The sequence below is a fragment of the Pelodiscus sinensis genome, chromosome 10 (assembly GCF_052426305.1).
Source record: "Pelodiscus sinensis isolate ZL-2025 chromosome 10, ASM5242630v1, whole genome shotgun sequence".
Lineage (NCBI taxonomy): Eukaryota > Metazoa > Chordata > Testudines > Trionychidae > Pelodiscus > Pelodiscus sinensis.
In genome coordinates, this window is record NC_143061.1 from 51,595,997 (window position 1) to 51,614,328 (window position 18,332).

Here is an 18,332-nt window from a genome sequence, read left to right on the forward strand (position 1 = left end):
TCCTTTGATCCCATCCCTCCCATCTGTCCTGCATTACTCCTGCCTGAATCAAAGGGATATTGAAGCTTGTGCTGTGAATGTGTCTGTTGGCAGGGAGCACGAGCAGCAGCTGTGCATCAGCACCAGAGTCACAAATCTCTCTGATGTCAGCAAAGGACCAGAACAATTCTGTGGCTCAGAGCAGCACAAACAACCCAGACACACTCCAGCCACGTCAGCCCATGTGGCTCTAACTTACCCCCAGATGGGAGGGAGGCATCCATGGAGGGCAGTGGTGGTGTTAGAAGTCAGTTAAAAGGCCTTGAGACTCCTCACCGAGGGGCGTCCTCAAGGGGGCCCTGTTCAGTCAGATGCAGATGAGCAGGCCAGCACCCACCGACAGACAGAGAAGACACATGTAGTAAGAAAAAGCTTTTTATTGGGTTCAGGAGGCAGAGAATTTCCGCAGGGTGATGACGATCAGGGCCACTATCACAGACGTGCCCAGGAGAGCAGCGATCACGATGGCGCTGATAGCTCCAGGACCCAGGGACCCTGCAGAGGACGGAGGCAGAGAAAAGACACTCACAACAGCACAAAGGGCTGCAGGAAAACAGCATATCCACAAATACACAACCAGCTCCATAGCACGTGCCTGGCTCCAGGACCAGCAAAATGGGGGCAGGCACACCCAGCATTGCCAGGCTGACAGCAATCCCAGGCCCCAGGGCATGGCAGTCGGTGGGCCCCCAGGCACGCACAAGCTGTCCCCACGCAGATGTGCTCAGCCTGATATCCGGGCAATGCTGCGCCTTCCCTGGCTGGCGTCCTGCCAGCTGCTGGCTGAGCTGCTGGGCGTACTCTTCTGGCAGTGCCAGGGCATCCACATGCCCAGCCAATAGGGTTGCCAGCTGTCTAATCATGCAGCCCCAAAGATCCTTGGCCCGCCCCCTGCCTGGCCCCTTCCCTGAGGCCACACCCCATCCCTCCCCTTCCCTGAGACCCTGCCTCTGCCCACTCCATCCCCCTCCCTCCATCGCTTGCTCTCCCCCATCCTCCTTCGCTTTCGGCAGGCTGGGTGCGGGCTCCAGGCTGGGGCTGAGGATTGGGGTGCAGGAGGATGGCAGGGACTGGCACTTAACCTCAGGCAGCTCCCAAAAGCAAACATCACACCTCTCTGGCAGCGGCTGCTAGCCGAGGGGAGGCCCTGCCTCCACAGCTCCCAGCCAATGGCAGCTGCAGAGTCAGCCCTTGGGGCAGGAGTAGCCCGTGGAGACACCCACCTCGGGGGCCACAGGGACAGTGCCGGCCACTTCTGCAAGTGCTGTGGAGTGAGGGAAGGCAGGGGGCCTGCACAAGCCCTGCTGCTCTGGTCTCCTGTTCCCCCCTCCCCCCACCAGGTGAGTGTTTTCCTCACTGATCTCTAGGCATTCGCACTGAGGGAGGACACACTTCAGTCTTCCCTACACCTGTGCAGTCTTCCACTCCTGCAATATTCAGCCCCCACTCCATTTGGGAGATCCTGCAGGCCTAGCACATGCACTCACATTTTCAGTCCCGCAGTCCCAAGCACAACCACCCCCACGTTGTGTGTTGAGCCACCAGTGCCGGCACTGACGGCCCTGGCACAGCCACGGTTCATGGCTGGGTGGGGTGGGAGCTAATGGCATTTTACAATTGTTGCCTGAGGAAAGCCAGTTGTAAACACAAATGTTCCTTCACCAACCTCCAAGGAAAAATGGTATCAGTCAGTTACACAGAGTAACTTTTGTTTTAAACCCATCTCTCCCTCGGCAACAATCCAAGCCACAAGCACCCTGCTGGCTCCCATCCCTGTGCCCTGCAACAGCCCTTCTCCCTTGGGCAGCAGCAGGGCAGCCAAAGAACAGCGATGCTGCTGGGGGCTTCCCTTTAGAAACCTCACAAAAGCCACTGCCAGAAAACAGAGTGGCCCTGGGCCAGTGACACGTGCTGGAAGCCGAGGGGTGGGGTGGAAATGACACAGGAGGGAAGGAAGACACGTGGGAAGCCCATTTTAAAGCAATCAGAGAGTTTGCTAGAGACGTGAAGGTGCTGCAGCAACCGGGCTGGGAAAGGAGCGGTACAGCCCAAGGGGGGGTGCTCGCTAGCAGATGCCTGGGCCAGACTGCAGGCTCACCTAGCCCACATGATCACTAGAGCACCAGGCAGGGCTCCAGCACAGACGTGGCCCTTGAGGAGAGTTCCGGGGGCAGAATTTTCACATGGTGACAACAATCAGGCCACGCGTACAGCCAGCTGGGCCCTTCCTGTGATGATTCACCCGGGCAGCTGTCCTATGTTAAACCTCCCTCCGCCTCCCAAGGTCACTCCCTGCAGATGTAAGCAGCCAGTTGGGAAGTGGCACTTCAGCGTCCTGCCACAGCCTTTGAAATCTTCGAGTCAGAACTTGGATCAGTCTCGTGGGCTAATGGGGAAACAGTCTGTGCGGCCACATGCTGTGGCTGGGCTGAGGAGAATGCCATTCAAATGAGCCCAGAATCACTTACAGAGAGGAGAGGGACACAGAGCGAGAGAAGAGGAAGAGAATAACGAAGAGACACAAGCAGTGAGGGGAAAAGAATTTCACAGACCATTTGATCATTTCCGGAACATGGAGCGAGATGGCCCAGCCTCCCAGAGGTCAGGAACGCTGCAGCAGAAACCTCTTGCACCAAAAGCAGAAACACTGTGGGGAGGGGCAGAGAGCTAGCCCAGGACTGGGAAGGGAGCAGGGATAGGAAGAAACTCCACAAGGCTTCCATCTCACACTGAATATGAGGAGCGCAGCCTCTCGGAAGTAACGTTCGAGGGGTGGGGGCACAGGAATCAATGCATGCAGTTTGCACAGGATTAGTGATAAAGACAGACTCATTTGAATTACCACAGATGATAGCACATGGAAGATGACTTAGCAAACTACAATATAAGCCCAGGGGGGTTGTGAGGGTCAAACAGCTGAGCTGCTCAGAACTTCTGAATCCAAACATGAAAACCAGAGCAAGATTAGTGGAGAACGCAGCCTGCGAGGACCAGAAGTGCTGTTCTGGGACACAATGACCCAGAAGGACTCCGGCTGATTCCCTTCTCTAGGCCATCTCACTGCTAACCCTATTTGTTTGATAGACCTTGGGGCCAGGAATCCATCCTTGTTTTGGGGGGTGCCATGTACATCTATGGTGCTGAACAAGCAATTCAGAACAGAATAGCCTGTATTGCCGGTGTTCATTTCCCCTTTACCTGGAGATCTCAGACAACAGGACACAGAGTTCCCAGCAACACATCCCTGATTTTCTGCTAAACCACAGTAACGTTTGCTCCACACAAAGGGGCCCAATGTCCCAGCTGTGCAACCGCAAACCCCTCCTAAGCTGAACAGGTTTAACAGAGGCTGGCGCAGGGCACTGCCTGCAAGACCCTGCGTACCGTTTCCATCCAGCCGGTGCAGGTGGGTGGTGTCTTCAGGCTCATACTCTGAGGAGATGGGGGGGAAGCCTGTGGAGTCCGACAAGTGGCCTGTGGTGGTGGCAACGTCGAAGGGGCCTCCTCCTGATGGCAGCTCTGGTGGCTCCTTCCACAGCGTGGGGGCAGGTCCTTGGGGGTACTCTGCTAGAAGAAGCATAAATGCCAGTTACTCCGTCATCAGCCACCAATGCCTCTACAGCACTGGACGACTGGCTATCGTTGGCTGGCACTCCTACCTGCACAACTTGCAATGTGCACTGGCTGGCCTGGCTCGCCCCCTCCCCCATGGCTCTCAGCTCTGGCCTGTCCACTGCTGAAGCTTCCCTCCTCCACGGCATGGACATGGCTGAGGTGATGAAATGGATGTACGCAAATGACCTCAGCTGAGCTGCAGTGCAGGGCAACCTAGTCTGCAGATGGACCAAGGCCTCCAGGATCCCAGAGCAGGAAAAATCCCCCTCCCCAACCTCTCATCAAGCCACATATACAAGAGATTCAAGAGAAGCCCCGTTTAACGAGGCACTTTCTTTGCCCCTCTCTGCAGAGCAGAGTCCATAAGGCTGCATTGGGGAGCGGCTGCAAGCTCTTTGGGGAGAGAGTTAGAACTCAAGGCAGGCGTGGCAATTTGGAGACTTGGTCTGAAACCCACAAGTAGAAATTCAATGAAGTGCGAAGTACGACCTTTAGGAAGGGGACCTAATCAAAGGCACCACTACAAAACGGAGAATCGGCTAGATCGCTCGGTGCTGACAAGGGTCTGGGGTTGTGCTCACTGGCCCTTCTACGCTTTTCCACCCCAGCCGAATGGACTCCCGCGAGGCCACACAGCTTAGGAGGAACTATAGTTGCACTGGATTCCAAATGGAACTGGAGCCAATGTGAGTGCAGTTGCCAAAAAGTTAATATTCTTCTGTGGCGTATAACAGGAGTCTTGTCTGGGAGATAGGGGGGCAACTGTCCTTTTATACTCTGCTGTGATGAGGTCTCAGCAGGAGCATTGTGCAGTGCTCAAAACTGAACAATTTGGGAAATACGTGGATAAACGGCAGAGAAGTCAAGAGAAAGTAACTTCATAAAATTCAGAAAAGCCTGCCCTACAAGGCAAGGTTAAAAATACTGGGCATGTCCAGTCTTCAGCATGCAAGACTGAGTGGGGCCGGATAAAGACTGGTGATTAACTGTCCCCCATGTTCACTGACGAGCAGACAAAAAGTAGGGTTTAATCTGCAGTAAGGGGGATTTCGGTTAGAGATTAGGAAACCTTTCCAACTCTTGCGGTATTTAAGCTCTGGAACAGGCCTCCAAGGGAGACTGGAGAATCCTCGTCGGTGGAAGTTTAAGAACAAACTGGAGCAACCTGACAAGCACAGTGAGTTTATTTGTCCTGTCACAGCACAGGGGGCTGGATTTGTGCCCTCCAGAACGACATTTCAATGAATTTATGGAAAGGACTAGAGACTGGGAGTAATATCCTGGCCCCACAGATTCAGGGGGTCCAGGATTTCACCATGGGCACTGGAGTCAGAGCTGATGAATGAGTACAAAGGCAGCGGCTCTAAGATGTACATTGGGGGAACAAACCGTCAGCCAGATGCAGGTGGGGGTGGGCAGAACCAAGCCCCTGCTCGAGAAGGGGCTGCCTGTCAAGGCTGAGGAGAGCACACTTCTGTGAAGGCCTCCACCGGGTAATTTTACATGTCACACAGGCCCTATGGTGACGTGGGTTAGCGAGAGGTGCTAGAGCGCCCTTGAGCTGGGATGCCGACTGGAGTACAACCCCTGTGCTGGTCCAGTGCCGTTGCTGCATCCCACCTCCCAATTCCAAAGCTGTGCGTGAACATGAGAAACCAGAAACACCAAGGCTGAGCCTACAAGAAGGTTGCACCACGTTTCCCAGCAACGATCGGGGCAAGCATCCGTGTCGAGCGACTGCCCGGCTCCGTGCTTGGACGCACTTACAACTCGCTGCAAGTCAGGAAGTGAAAGCTAAGCTCATAGCTCAGGACTGCTCAGCCTCTGGCCATTTCCCCCTCCCAGAAGCAATCATGGTCTGAGATCGTTCAGGGCCTTTGCATACCCAAGGCCTCTGGCTGAACAGTTAACTCCACAGTGGGAGCCAGAAGCCTCCTGCCAGGACTAGCAGCCGTTTGGATGAGGGGCATCCCCTGGAAGCATGGCAGACTGGAGCAGTCAGAGACTTGAGTCCTCCTTAGATGGCGCCCACTGGGGCTGCCCAGGGAAAAGTAAAAGAAACTGCATTCTGTTTGAGGCTGCGATTCACGTCCTGTTATTTCTTTTCCCAGCAGGGTCGGCTGGGACTGAGAAGGGGTTTCCTGTTTATGTGTGGCTGGCCCAGAAGCCTGTATCAATGCTCATTTTGTTCAGGTGGGACAACTCAGAGGCCCCAGTGAGAAATAGAGACATTCCACAGGTCCCTACTGAAACCACTGGGAATGTCACACTGGGATAGAAAATGTAGCAGAGCAGCCAAGGCCAGGGACATGTCAACTAACACTGGCTATCGGGGCTGAGAAAGAGAATGGTGGGGATACAGAACAGCCCAGCTTCCTGGGCTCAAAGTCTGGGCCACACACAGGGCAACTGGCTCAGGGGGATTCAGCGAGACGACAGCATTGTGCATGGTCATTATACCCAAACTGCAGGGCAAAGTACCTGCAACCCAGAGACTAATTAGGCACATTATGATGCACTAAACTGCACTGGGCTGAGCTGAGATTGATTCTATGCCCCTGCTCAGGGGTGTCTGTTTCAGGGTTCTGCCCAGATGAACCCAGCCGGAAATGAACAGTTCCACTCAGGCGAGATTTCTCCCGAGCCAGGGCTTTGGTATGCTGGGAACAGAGCCGGGCTGTTGAGAATAGTGGTTTTCAAACTGTGATATACAGAGAATCCTGGGAGTCTGCAAACTACAGCTAAGATTTCCAAAGGGGTCAGCACCTTCATTTGAAAAATTGTAGAGGTCTGCAAATTTAAAAAGTAAAACGTCACTATCTAGAACCATGTTTTCATAGGTTTGTGTACGCATATTGAAATAGGTGAGAAATTGGCGCTTGACGTTTACCGATAAAAACCTAATCCTTCCAACTAACTACGCTGCACTTCTATGCAAGCGAAGGCAGTGTGCGGAGGAGAGAAACAGTGTACTTTGTCAATCCAGCACATCCAAACTCACGGGTTCAGCACAAAACCAATTAATGCTACAGTGTCTTGATTGCCATCTACTAGCATCTTATCTAGGAAGTGATAACACTTACATGCACATTTCTTATTAGAGAGCCCGGGGTATCAGCTACCAAGACAGATCAAGAGGAATTTGACAATCAAGTTGAGTCATGTCTGCAGTCAATGGTGCAAAACAGAGTTGGGGCTATTTAATTAGCTACCTACACTACTAGCCTACAGGTTTCAGAATAAACCAATGTGCATGCAACTTTTCACCAATTCTAAATCACTTGTTTGTATGTCCAACTCACAACCCCTCTCTGTCAACACAAGTGCCAGCAAGAAACGGGAGAGAGAACTATCTGATTACACAAGAACTCAAGCTCATATAGTAGTGTATACTCCTCATGCGTGCTTGGGTGCTAGGATCTTAGAGATAGTGAGCTTGTTGTGTGGAGCAAGCACTATTCCTTGGGACCATGCTCAATTGCTGGCATATTCATAGCAGGAAAGTGATGGAGAACGTGTCCCCCCCATGGCAGTTGGTGGCACCTTTAACACATTGTTGGGAAACTTCATTTGTTGCACTGAGGACATTCACTGTGGCAGGACTGGCACAAAACTTAGTTCTAGACAAGTGAAGGAAGAACTGATGTGGACGCTGATTTTAAAATGCTTTGATACCATGTAGCAATTTTAAGGGTTGATATGTAATCAACCAGATTGTGGACTCGCTGTTCTTGTCACCCTCAGATTAAATATACTTGCAGTTGACCTTTAAGACCAGGACAGCGTGTGCTACAAGTGAATTTTCTGCCTTGAGCTATTGTGGTTTCACTCTAACAGAGCTTTAATTACTAAAGAAAAATGATGCCTCTTTGCAGCCCATTTCAGAGCCCCCACTACACCAGAGAGTGGAACACGTGCTTGAAGCCCCTGGATGTTTCAGTGGAGTTTATAAGAGAAGCATCTGCATGATGAATACACTTTTCCACCAAACCGCCTGACCAGAACCAACAGTGGACTAAGCCACCATGTGGAAGGATAGATTGTATAGAAGTGCACTTTACCACTTACTATGAAATGTAACATAATACAGGGTGGGCTCCCTGGTCTGGAACCCTGGGGACATGACCTGTCTCGGACAAGGGAGTTCGCAGAGGGGGTTTCACCAGACTCCCCGCTAGGCTCTTCTCCCCAGCCACCTGGCACCACTGCCCACAGCACGCTGCCTGTGGCAGCCCCGCAAGCTCCCTCAGCTCCACCAGCTTTCTGCCCAAGCCCTGGGAACTCTGGCAGCCCTGCCAGCTTCCCTGCCCCACCATCTGCAGGCTCTGGTGCCCTGAGAGTGCCACTAGCCCTGCCAGCCAGTTCCAATTCCAGCCTCTGCCAACTTCTGCCACTAGGGCTCCTAGTCCAGCAACATCTGTGGTCCCACCAGACCACGGATGTTGCCAGCCCAGAGAGTCCCAAACTACAGGAGGTTCAACCTGTACAATATACTTGGGCAGTATTGGGGGGAAACCTAAGGAAAGTCTAACTATTAAGGTTTAAAGTGGTATAGCTATTACCTGAACAAAGTCACCTCCGTATGAATGGCCAAATGGCCATAGCTGTATTAGGGAGGTTAAGGATTAGTCAATTATCCGATAGGCAAATGCTTATCAGATAGTCAGTCGACTAGTCGAATCCTCCTCCATCAGCTAGAGGCAGCAAAGGGGAGAAGAGGGGGTACTTCAAAGCAGCAGCACTGCACAGCGGAGCCCGGGATCAGCTGTGTGCTGCTACTACGCGTGGAGCTGGGGACTCCCCAGCTGACCTCAAGTTCTAGGGAAATGCCACACTGGCTCCACTTGGCTTTTCAAATTGGCATCGCAGCATGGAGCCCAAGGTCAGCAGGTGATTGAGTACATTTCAAATCTGGCACACCGCACGCAGCCGGGAGTCAGTGGGACTTCCTGCTGGCCCCAAGCTACATGGTGAATTCCACATTTTTTTTTTTTTAAATGTACAAGAGCCCAACCAGGAGCTCTTGTATATTTCAAAGGAGGAATGCGGAAATGCCTATCAACTAGTCAAGTAGTCAATGGAAATTCCATCAACTACTCAACTAGTCAGTTAACGGCTAGTTAACATCCTTAGGCTGTATCCCTGCCTGGCCATCTGGTGAAGATCAAAGTCAGCCTTCACTTAGGAAGGTCTCTCGGGATTGCGCATTCTCCCTAGACACACAGTCTGCTAATCACCACTGGGCTGCCTAGTGAAAGGAAGGAAGCTGGATTAGCTGAGCATTCTGACTTGTGAAGGTACCTAAACACAGCCCTGTTTCCCAAAGCCAGGGCATTTCAAAAGAGCTTACACAAACATGCCTGTTTCTCAGGGGTTCACATACTTGATTTTTCCCTAGGCTTCTTAGTGTATCTGACGTTACGTCTACTGGGATAACCACAGCTCTTCAGGGAGTACAGTTTAAGCTCCCAGGCACATTCAGCCCTTGCCAGTCCTCTCCATGCCTGCTTCTTATCAGATCAGAGCTGAAGGAAGCTACGGCCCAGTTAGTCTCTTCTCTCTGCCAGACATTATGAAGGAGAGGAAGCGTGAGTGTCCCGGGTTAGTGCAAAAGGTAGGGCTGAGTATCATTAGCAGGTGTGACACTGCAGTCATCGGGAGAGGTGAGGCTATGGATTTCCACAAATCACAGCCCTTGAGGATAACCAAACATAGGATCTCCCCAAAACAGAGGCACCAGGGCCCCCACAGGCCCTCAGGGTCTCCAATATCAAAAGCTAACGGCACAGCTGTTTGCTCTCTGTCCATGACGGGGTCAGCCACCAGACACACCAACAGACTAATCACAATGCACCGGATACCATCTTGGTGCCCGGACTTGTCAGCTGAAGGAGGGCGAGAATGTGCTTCCCTACATCACCAGGGTGTTAGGATGAATTAATTCATGTTTGAGCTGGTGCCAAGTCAGTATCCCAACAGAAAGAATGCAAGAATATAGAAACATAAGCTATTCCAGACTGCAGGCTCAGTCCTTGTCACTATAGCAGCTAACACCAGGTTCTTATGGGGAAGACACAAGAACCCTGCATGCCACAATAGTGTAGTAACAAGCACACTTTCTTTTGAGCCCTCATTATATTGAGGTTAGTTTCATGAAGATTCCAAGCTCTTCCAAGATCAGGGGGCAAGGGGTTAATACTTTTCCATAATTAAGCTGGAGATTCTTGCTACCCATATTTCATATATTTTAAGAGCAGACATTCAAACATTCACATTTGTAGCTTGCTGGAGTAAACTCATCGACTACATCCCAATAGCCTTCCCCAAAAACAGGAGATTGGATTCCAAGCAATAATTTCCAAGTTTACCGATGCCAAGCGAGTTAGAGCCCGGGTACAGGCACAGTTACAGTAAAACTGACCGGCAAAGATGTTTTTAAAACTTCTCTGAATTGCCCCATATTTGGGTGTTTGATCTTTCTTTCTAATCTTCACATGAATATCTAGTTACAATTGTAACTCTACTTTTAATGTTTTTTGGTTTGATCAGTTGAAACAAAAGTCGTCTTCTCTCCTTTCCTTATGCCTGTCTTATTTTGCTTCAGAAGTTGGGTTATAGGATAATAGAAACGTTACATTTCTATTATTATTGATGTTAACTTGGTGACATGCACCAAGAGTGACATTACTGGGAGATAACATGCTTACACTTTAGTTCATTGAAGAAATCCATTGTATATTCACATAGATTCACCCATTTATAGACAAGCTACAGCAGCGGTCCTCAAACTTTTCACCTTGCACTTCCCCCCCCAAAAAAACACTGGCTCCCGGAGGATATGGACAGGGATGAGGGGGCCACAGCAGGGACCACAGCTGGGGGCAGGACCTGGAGCAGAGCCTCAGCCAGAGTCTCAGGTACGGGGTCAGTGGCTGGGAAGGTGGGCAGTGCTGCCTCTCCTTCTGGGGGTGAGAGGAAGAGGGGCTGGCCCAGGCTCCAGACATGCTCTCCACCAAATGTTCCTCTTAGTTGTGTCCCACAGAGTGGGGACCCCCGTGCTACAGGAACCAAAAAACCCTCCTGCTATAATATGAGCCATCTTGTTTGTTCAGGTGGTGTTTCTGAAGTTGGTGTGATAAAGCAAAACTCAATTCTTCCATCACTCCGTTTTCCCATCTGCATGCGCAGGAGGCAGAAAGGTAAAATTAGTTCCCCAGCACAACAGATGGAAGTCAGAGATAGGGGTTCGGCACATGGAGGATTTTCAAGTTTGGAATGTGCGTTAAGAGTTAGAGAAAATGGACAGAATCAAGACTCAATTTTTTTCCTTCTCTTCCTTAATCATCATGATACTGGAAACAATTGGCTAGGTCTCTGGGTTGGAGGTTGCCACCTTTTTCAGCATGAAGTCAAGACTAAATGAGAACGTGGTCCGATCCAAGACAGCCCCACGTGTCTGCAGTGAGCTCTATGCAGGTGTTGGAAACCTCAGAAACAATTCAATTATTTACTCAGTCTTGCTAGTCTCCTAATTTGCTCGTCTCCTCAAGGCAGCACTTAAACAAAACAAGATACAATCAGAGGACAAAAGGACATTTGGCCAGCATGATTTATGTCATCTGCACCCTGGTCCAAGGTTGGCTTTGTGGAGCTTGGCTTTGGAGAGTGAGAGGTGTTAACACAGAAGGGCAGGGGCTGGGGAGCTCTGCGGACAGCAGTGGGCTGTCCGGCCCCAGATAGCCATGGTGGGCACGTGGCCAGTGTTGGGATGAAAAGAGCCCTTCATAGGAAGCACAAAGGGCAGTCTGTGATGCTGGAAGTTCAAGTGAGCAGCAGCGCAGAGTGCTGTGGTTATGCTTAATGTTAAATAAACTCGTTTACAAAAAGGCCGGGGCTGTGTGCATGCATATACAGACCAGAGGACTATCTGTACCCTTTCACATCTGTCAAGGCTAGGCAGAAAACTTCCCTTTTATGATAGGCTGAAATATAGAAAAAGTTCCACTGAGATTTGATTTAGAAATAGATAACCCTTCACACTCATTGCTGCAGAATAGTCCTTTTTAGACTTTAATTATCTTTAATGCAGGCTGGTTCCCTGACCCAAAGAACCAACCCACCAGGAGCTCAAACCTGGAAGAGAAAATGCTACAATCACATTTTCTATCAACACAACACACTGTGGCTGTACCACTATCATTTGATGAATCAGGCAGGAGGCGGCAGATAGGGTATTCCACACAAAGTGTAATATGAAGATGAAAGTAACATAATAGTTAAGTGCTGGTAAGATACAGTAAAATCAGAAGCCTAATCACAGCTGAATTAGAACATGCTCCTTACTCCAGATCTACTGATTATCCCATGGAAGTTTTTGCACGGTGGTTTTGCACAGAGTCTGAGTGTACTGAATGGATTTGGCGATCCTGTTTTCTTATGTCCATGTGAAAAATAACCAACATGTGCTTACATGGTGAGGTAGATTCTAATAAGCTTACCTACTCTTTGGGGGAAGTGTTCAGTCATAGTTGTTGCAATTTAGTTACCAAGTGCAATTTATAATTCAAATGTTTAGTGAGCTACATGTATAAATCCTATCAGAACGCTGGGAGTTGCAGTCATAATTTAGATGCCGTATTTCTTAAAGAGTTCTTAGCAACCAAGATCTTTACATGAAATAAAATTAGATACCGTATTTTCCGGCGTATAAGGCTACTGGGCGTATAAGACGACCCCCTAATTTTTTAGTTAAAAGATAGGGTTTCGTCTTATACCCCAGCGCCCCTCCGCCTCCCCGGCTTTGCTCCCGGTGTCCCTGGTCTGCTGGAGACAGTCCCCAGCAGACCAGAGGCACCGGGAGCAAAGCCGCAGCAGCAGCTGGTCCCGTGCCTCTGAGGCTTTGCCAGAGCAAAGCCTGGGATGCCCCGCCGCCGGCTTCCCCCAAGGCTTTGCAAAGCCGCGGAGGGGCCCCGCCGGCTTCCCCCGAGGCTTTGCAAAGCCGCATACCCGGCATATAGGATGACCCCCAATTTTTGGGGGATGTTTTTTAACATCAAAAGTCGTCTTATACGCCGGAAAATACAGTATATTTACTCTTCACTTCCCTCTATAGACACCGCAGTTTGATATTCTACAGGATGAAGTTAGTTTGCATGACATTCCCCAAACATGCAAGCTTAGATCTACTATACAGCTGTTTGCTCTGCAGATAGTCAGAAGAATCCTATGAAAGGTATCAGAATGAACAGGGCAGGAACAAATTTGCAGTGAACACCGCAAGCTAGTGTCACTCCAAGACACCCAGCATTTGGAATACAGGATAAGCACTTAGCAATACGTGTCATCAGACAATAGCCTCCTACCTTGTCCCGAACCCTCCACCCCGTGATCTGCCATGGTCACACCTACACTTGTGAGGAGCATTTCCCTAACATTTGGCAATGCACGGAGGCCAGCCCACGTGGAGAGAGCTCTGGGCACAACGCTGTTTCTTGGTGTATAAAAATCATTTCAAGACTAAACAATGTTTAGAACGATTCTCAAATTGGTGGAACAAGGAGATGCCCTCAATATACACTGGTCAGTGAAGTGTGCTGAGAACACGTGAGATGGCAACTGAAAAGTTACTTGTAACAGTTCCATTCAAGATGGAGCCCGAGAGCAGGCACAAGTGTTGCCTATTATTCTCCTCCCCTGTACCCTCTTTGCTTTGTTTCTAGGCCTTAACAAGCTTTATTGAACTCATCAGACGAGGACAGTGAATTCCCACCTCAGTTCATAGGACTATACACAGTTTTGAAGGAAAAACTCAAGCATCTTAGACCTATTCATCTCACCTTTTTGAAAAGCTTTACATAATTACACCTTTTGGTGAGGATTTAGAAAACTCCTCTACTAATTGTGACCCAAGCACTGGCTGGTGGTGGCTGTGTTTGTGCACGGGAATCAGAAAATGAGTAACTAGAAACTGGTTAGTGTCCAGGCTGAGATCACCACCACCCAATGATGGAACTGAAACATATTTCAGCTTAATTGTGCTAGCATTCCAAGTATCCAATTCTTCCTCTCAGCTACAGAGGCAACTCCTGGTTTCAATCCAACTCTCAATAATTTTTATTCTGAGACAAAGCCTGAATTTGTTTTTGAAGAGATGCAACAGATTCGCCTGTCTGCCCCACTCCATCCCTCCAGCATTCCCTGTTTCAAACTGCACATCAAACTCTTCCCCTGTACTAACCACATGCACAGCTAGAAATCAGGTACCCCTCCCAGTCTGGGGAGTACACACTAGTGGCTGTTGGCTGAATGCCTCAACCGACTCAGGACTGTTTGAAATTCTTACCTTTGAGTGTCCATCTCATGTCACACTGGAAATGAGAATACAACAAGATTCATTACAGAAGTCAGACCAAAAATAGATTTGGATTACTAACACGATTTATTGAACTACGGGGAAGGGGTTCTTTCTAGTTATTTGTGAAAAACTTTTGGAAACGGGTGAAGAGATGTAGGTACGGGGGAGGAGGTGGTTAATAAACAACAGATTCCCCATGCTTCTGAACTGTTAATCCAAACAAAGATGTTTACCTGTTAGGACAGCAGGCACCAGGACCCCAGAGAGCATCAGCAGGACCAAGTGAAGCATGCTGTGATGGGGCATTTCTTCCTCCAAGAAGAGTGTGTCAGAAGGAATTCTTTAAAACTCTTCAAAGTAGAAAAGTCTTGGAAACTTCACCAGCACAATGAAAACTTTGTCCAGTCTGATCACATGGGCACACAGACACGCACAGAGAGACAGTACAAACACCCTGCAGAGACTCACAGACACTGATTTCCAGGCAGACCTTCCTCCTGAAGTCAGGAACAGCTCCACCCTCTAAAAATTGTGCCTCAAAATTCCTCCCTGCTCATGCATAGCTGGACCGTTAGAAATCAGTTACTCCTCCCAGTCTGGTGAGTACACACTAGTGGCTGTTGGCTGAATACCTCAAAAGATTCAGGACTCGGTTTGAAATTCTTACCTTTGAGCGTCCATCTTATGTCACATTGGAAATGAAAATACAACAGGATTCATTACAAAATCGAAAAAAAGACCAATGGTTCAATATTTTACCCTCCTGTGTGTGGGACAGTCTTATCAGGGCTGGCATAATCAAAGAACAAGAGCCTCAAACATTAGGGTTAAAGATGCTCTGAAATCAAGCCAGAGCAGTTTTTTCACATCTGTTTTCTGGACATAACACTAGAAAGATTTACAGTGTCCACTAAACATTGCCCCCTTCCCGGCAATTTCCTCCTAAGAAGCATCTTCTCAAATCACAGACACACACGTCAGATTTCACATGGATCTTTTTCTACCCATCTTCTTTCCCCTCAAATAGACTCAAGAAAGAGGATCAAACAGCAGAGAACAAATGCACATTTTTGATCTAGGCTCACCCAAGCACTTCAATCATCAGAGAGTTGGGAAAGAATGAATCTTGTAAAAGGAAAGCATTCCAGCTTATTGGAGATGTGACAGTTTCACCATGTTCTCTCCCGATGCATCCAGACTTGTTGTTGTTGTTTTAACTGATTTGAAGATTGAGCATTTAAACTGAAAAAAGTGAATCAATTCTATTCAGACATGTGCTGTAGTTCAGAAAACTGGCTTTTGAGTATTTAAACATCACAGTACCCAGTTCTCTATGCTTGGAAGATGTAGTCAGTTGCATGGGCTTTTATAATCTTAATTTTCAGGCTAAGTCAGAAAAAGATATGCAAACTGCGGTTTGCAATTTGCCTATCTTTTTCCACTTTTCTTCTGAAAGAGGCTTTTCCAACATTTGGCCAGTCTACACAGGGCCAAATGTTGGGGAAAAACCCTCTTTCAGTACATCCCTTCTTCCTCGTAGAACAAGGTTTACAAAGCTGCTGAAAAAACATCTGCTTTTCCCAATTTTTTTCCCCCCCTCAGAAAAGCAGACACGTTTCTTGCACGTGGCAGAGCTTTTCTGGGATACCAGAACTATACCCTCAGATTCCATTTTTTTTTTGTTACAGGATGTCTTTAGATCGCCTTTGCTTTGATATGTAAATCACGTTCTTAAATCAAGTAAGGAGGCTAATGAAGATTCAGGTTTCCTTTTACCGTACTTTACTAGACTGAATTTTATGCCAAAGCAACTAGAAATTGAAATACGTAGGAAGGACAGAGTGGACTAAAAGTTGCTACCCTAGCCCACTGAGACATTTGGAAGCGAAACTTGCTTCAGAAATCACTAGTGAAAAGGGACCTCAAATGATTCTCCAACCACAGGCCTCATTATCAAGTCACTGCTACATAAAAGCAATAGTGACTCTAGTTCCATAACATACCTGAAAAGTAAACTGGGAACTGCCTTAGTTGTACACGGATTGCACCCACGACAAACTGACAACACTCTAGTTGCTCTTTTTCACCCCAAATATTGACAAGTGACCCTGACCATACTTGAGACTCGCGCCATCTTTTCACAACATAAAAAGTACCAGTTTTGCCATGTGCAGTCATTAACCAGGCCACAGCACAAGCTTCAAAGGTGAGTGGCAGGAAGCCAAAATATTTCAATTCAAAGGACAATGTGCAGTCCTTTCCCACCCACCTTATTGTTTACAGGAGCCTTTCACAGATTTCAATGGGAATCAGATGGGGTCCTTAAGATTAACGCAAAATAACTGCCTCCCCCCCTCCACTTTTGCTGTTTTTATTCAGCAATCATTGCTTCCCTCTTATCTCTCAAGTTCTTGTTGGAAATTCATGTGGCTGGATTTACACTCTTACATGCCTGCAAAATCATAACTTCAGGATTACCTTCTGAAAATTACATGCTATCGCAAAAAGGAAGAGGGCAGCAGGTCACGTGCACAGTGGCTACTTTGCATCATTTAAGAATTATTTACAAAAATAGATTTTAAGATGATGTTCTCAACCAGATAGTAAATTTCAAATTAAGATAAATTTTGAGACTAAGCAAAGTGGGAATGGGGTGGGAGCACTCCAGGCCATAAGCAGGAAACGAAGTGATATCAATCAATATAATCCTTCTTTAAACACATAAAGGGTAAGGGACCTTCCCTTCCCATTACCTTCCCATCACATCCTCAAACTTTAAGCAAAATGCAGGACAATGTAGCACTTTAAAGACTGACAAGATGGTTTATTAGATGATGAGCTTTCGCGGGCCAGACCCACTTCCTCAGATTAAATAGTGGAAGAAAATAGTCACAACCATATATACCAAAGGATACAGTTAAAAAATTCTGCTGATACCATTATTGGACCTAACCAAGTGAGTTATAAGATCAAGAACACATATTCCTGTGCATCCAGAAATATAATTTATGCTATCATGTGCCGAAAGTGTCCGTCTGCTATGTACATTGGACAAACATCTCAGACACTTCGCCAAAGGATCAATGCCCACAAAACAGATATCAGACAAGATCACAAAGAGAAAACAGTTTCTTGCCATTTTAACCAGAAAGGACACTCTCTAAATGACTTAGCCACCTGCATTCTGCTACAAAGACCTTTTACATCTGCACTTGAAAGGGAATCCTCTGAACTGTCATTCATGTTAAAATTCGACACTCTCCAAAGAGGATTGAACAAACACTTGAACTATCTTACACATTATCAAGATAGCTTTCCCAATTATCACCTCTAATACCATTAACTCACAAACATCCCACTCTCCCCACCTCTAATATCGTCAAGTCACAGACACTTACCTTCCTCCCCCGCCCCCCGCATCCCCCTCCTGTTCTGAAATGTGATTTGTCCTTTTCATATGTGTTCACTATTTTTTTAAACTGTATCCTTTGGTATATATGGTTGTGACTATTTTCTTCCACTATTTAATCTGAGGAAGTGGGTCTGGCCCACAAAAGCTCATCATCTAATAAACCATCTTGTCAGTCTTTAAAGTGCTACATTGTCCTGCATTTTGCTTCAGCTACCCCAGACTAACACGGCTACATTTCTATCACTATTCAAACTTTAAGGAGATTCTCCTCATCAAAATGCAAGCAGTAGCATATGACAGCTAGTATGTGGATTGGGAGAAATAAAAGTATGGTTTTGTTTAAGAATGGGAAACAGAATACCCTCAGAGATTCCTTCCTTCAACCTGAAGTGTTTAGAGCGAACCTCTTCCTACTTTAGCAAAGGTAACTGGGCTGGGAGGCTGCTTGCTGATATACTCACTTACATTTTTTGTGCATTCGCAGTTCCTGACAGAAAACTTGCCAGGGCTTGCTATTTCCTATGTAAACAAGGTGAGCATGAATGCATGTGTGTGCATATGTGTATGGCAGAAAGGGGAGTTAAGATTGTGTCAATTTTCCAATCTGAGGTTTATCTAAAATCATCAAGAACAAAAAACACCACCTAAAGCAGCAGTTGTAGCTCCATGTCCTGTGCAATGTGCCCTCTAATTTTTCCACATATGTGCAGAATGAATTTGTTATGTGCACCAATACATGTGAGGCTGTGCACCACCATTAGGAACACCTGCTGCTGGCCATGGGCACTGCACTAAATCACCTGGGCAGCATTTGACTCTCTCCTAGGTGGCCACCCAAGTACTCAACTTACAGGGAACACCGGTCCTGTGCATTTGCTTGTTTTTTCTTGACGAAAAGTGTGATGAAGGTCA

The 18,332-nt window shown here is 47.8% G+C and overlaps 1 protein-coding gene across 2 annotated transcripts; it reads right to left on the reverse strand.

Annotated features, from left to right (window-relative positions):
• Positions 1-401: 401 nt before the first annotated feature.
• Positions 402-18,268, reverse strand: SNORC (secondary ossification center associated regulator of chondrocyte maturation). Of its 2 annotated transcripts, none has more exons than XM_006123674.5 (3): positions 14,242-18,268; positions 3,424-3,603; positions 402-534 (listed from the first exon to the last, which is right to left on the reverse strand). In XM_006123674.5, the coding sequence occupies exons 1-3, from the start codon at positions 14,312-14,314 to the stop codon at positions 425-427; spliced, it is 363 nt and encodes a 120-aa protein (XP_006123736.1). In that variant the 5' UTR covers positions 14,315-18,268; the 3' UTR covers positions 402-424. The 2 variants fall into 2 exon arrangements, with proteins under 2 accessions (XP_006123736.1, XP_006123735.1); XM_006123673.5 differs by having other exon boundaries at positions 3,424-3,606.
• Between the last annotated feature and the right edge of the window lie 64 nt (positions 18,269-18,332).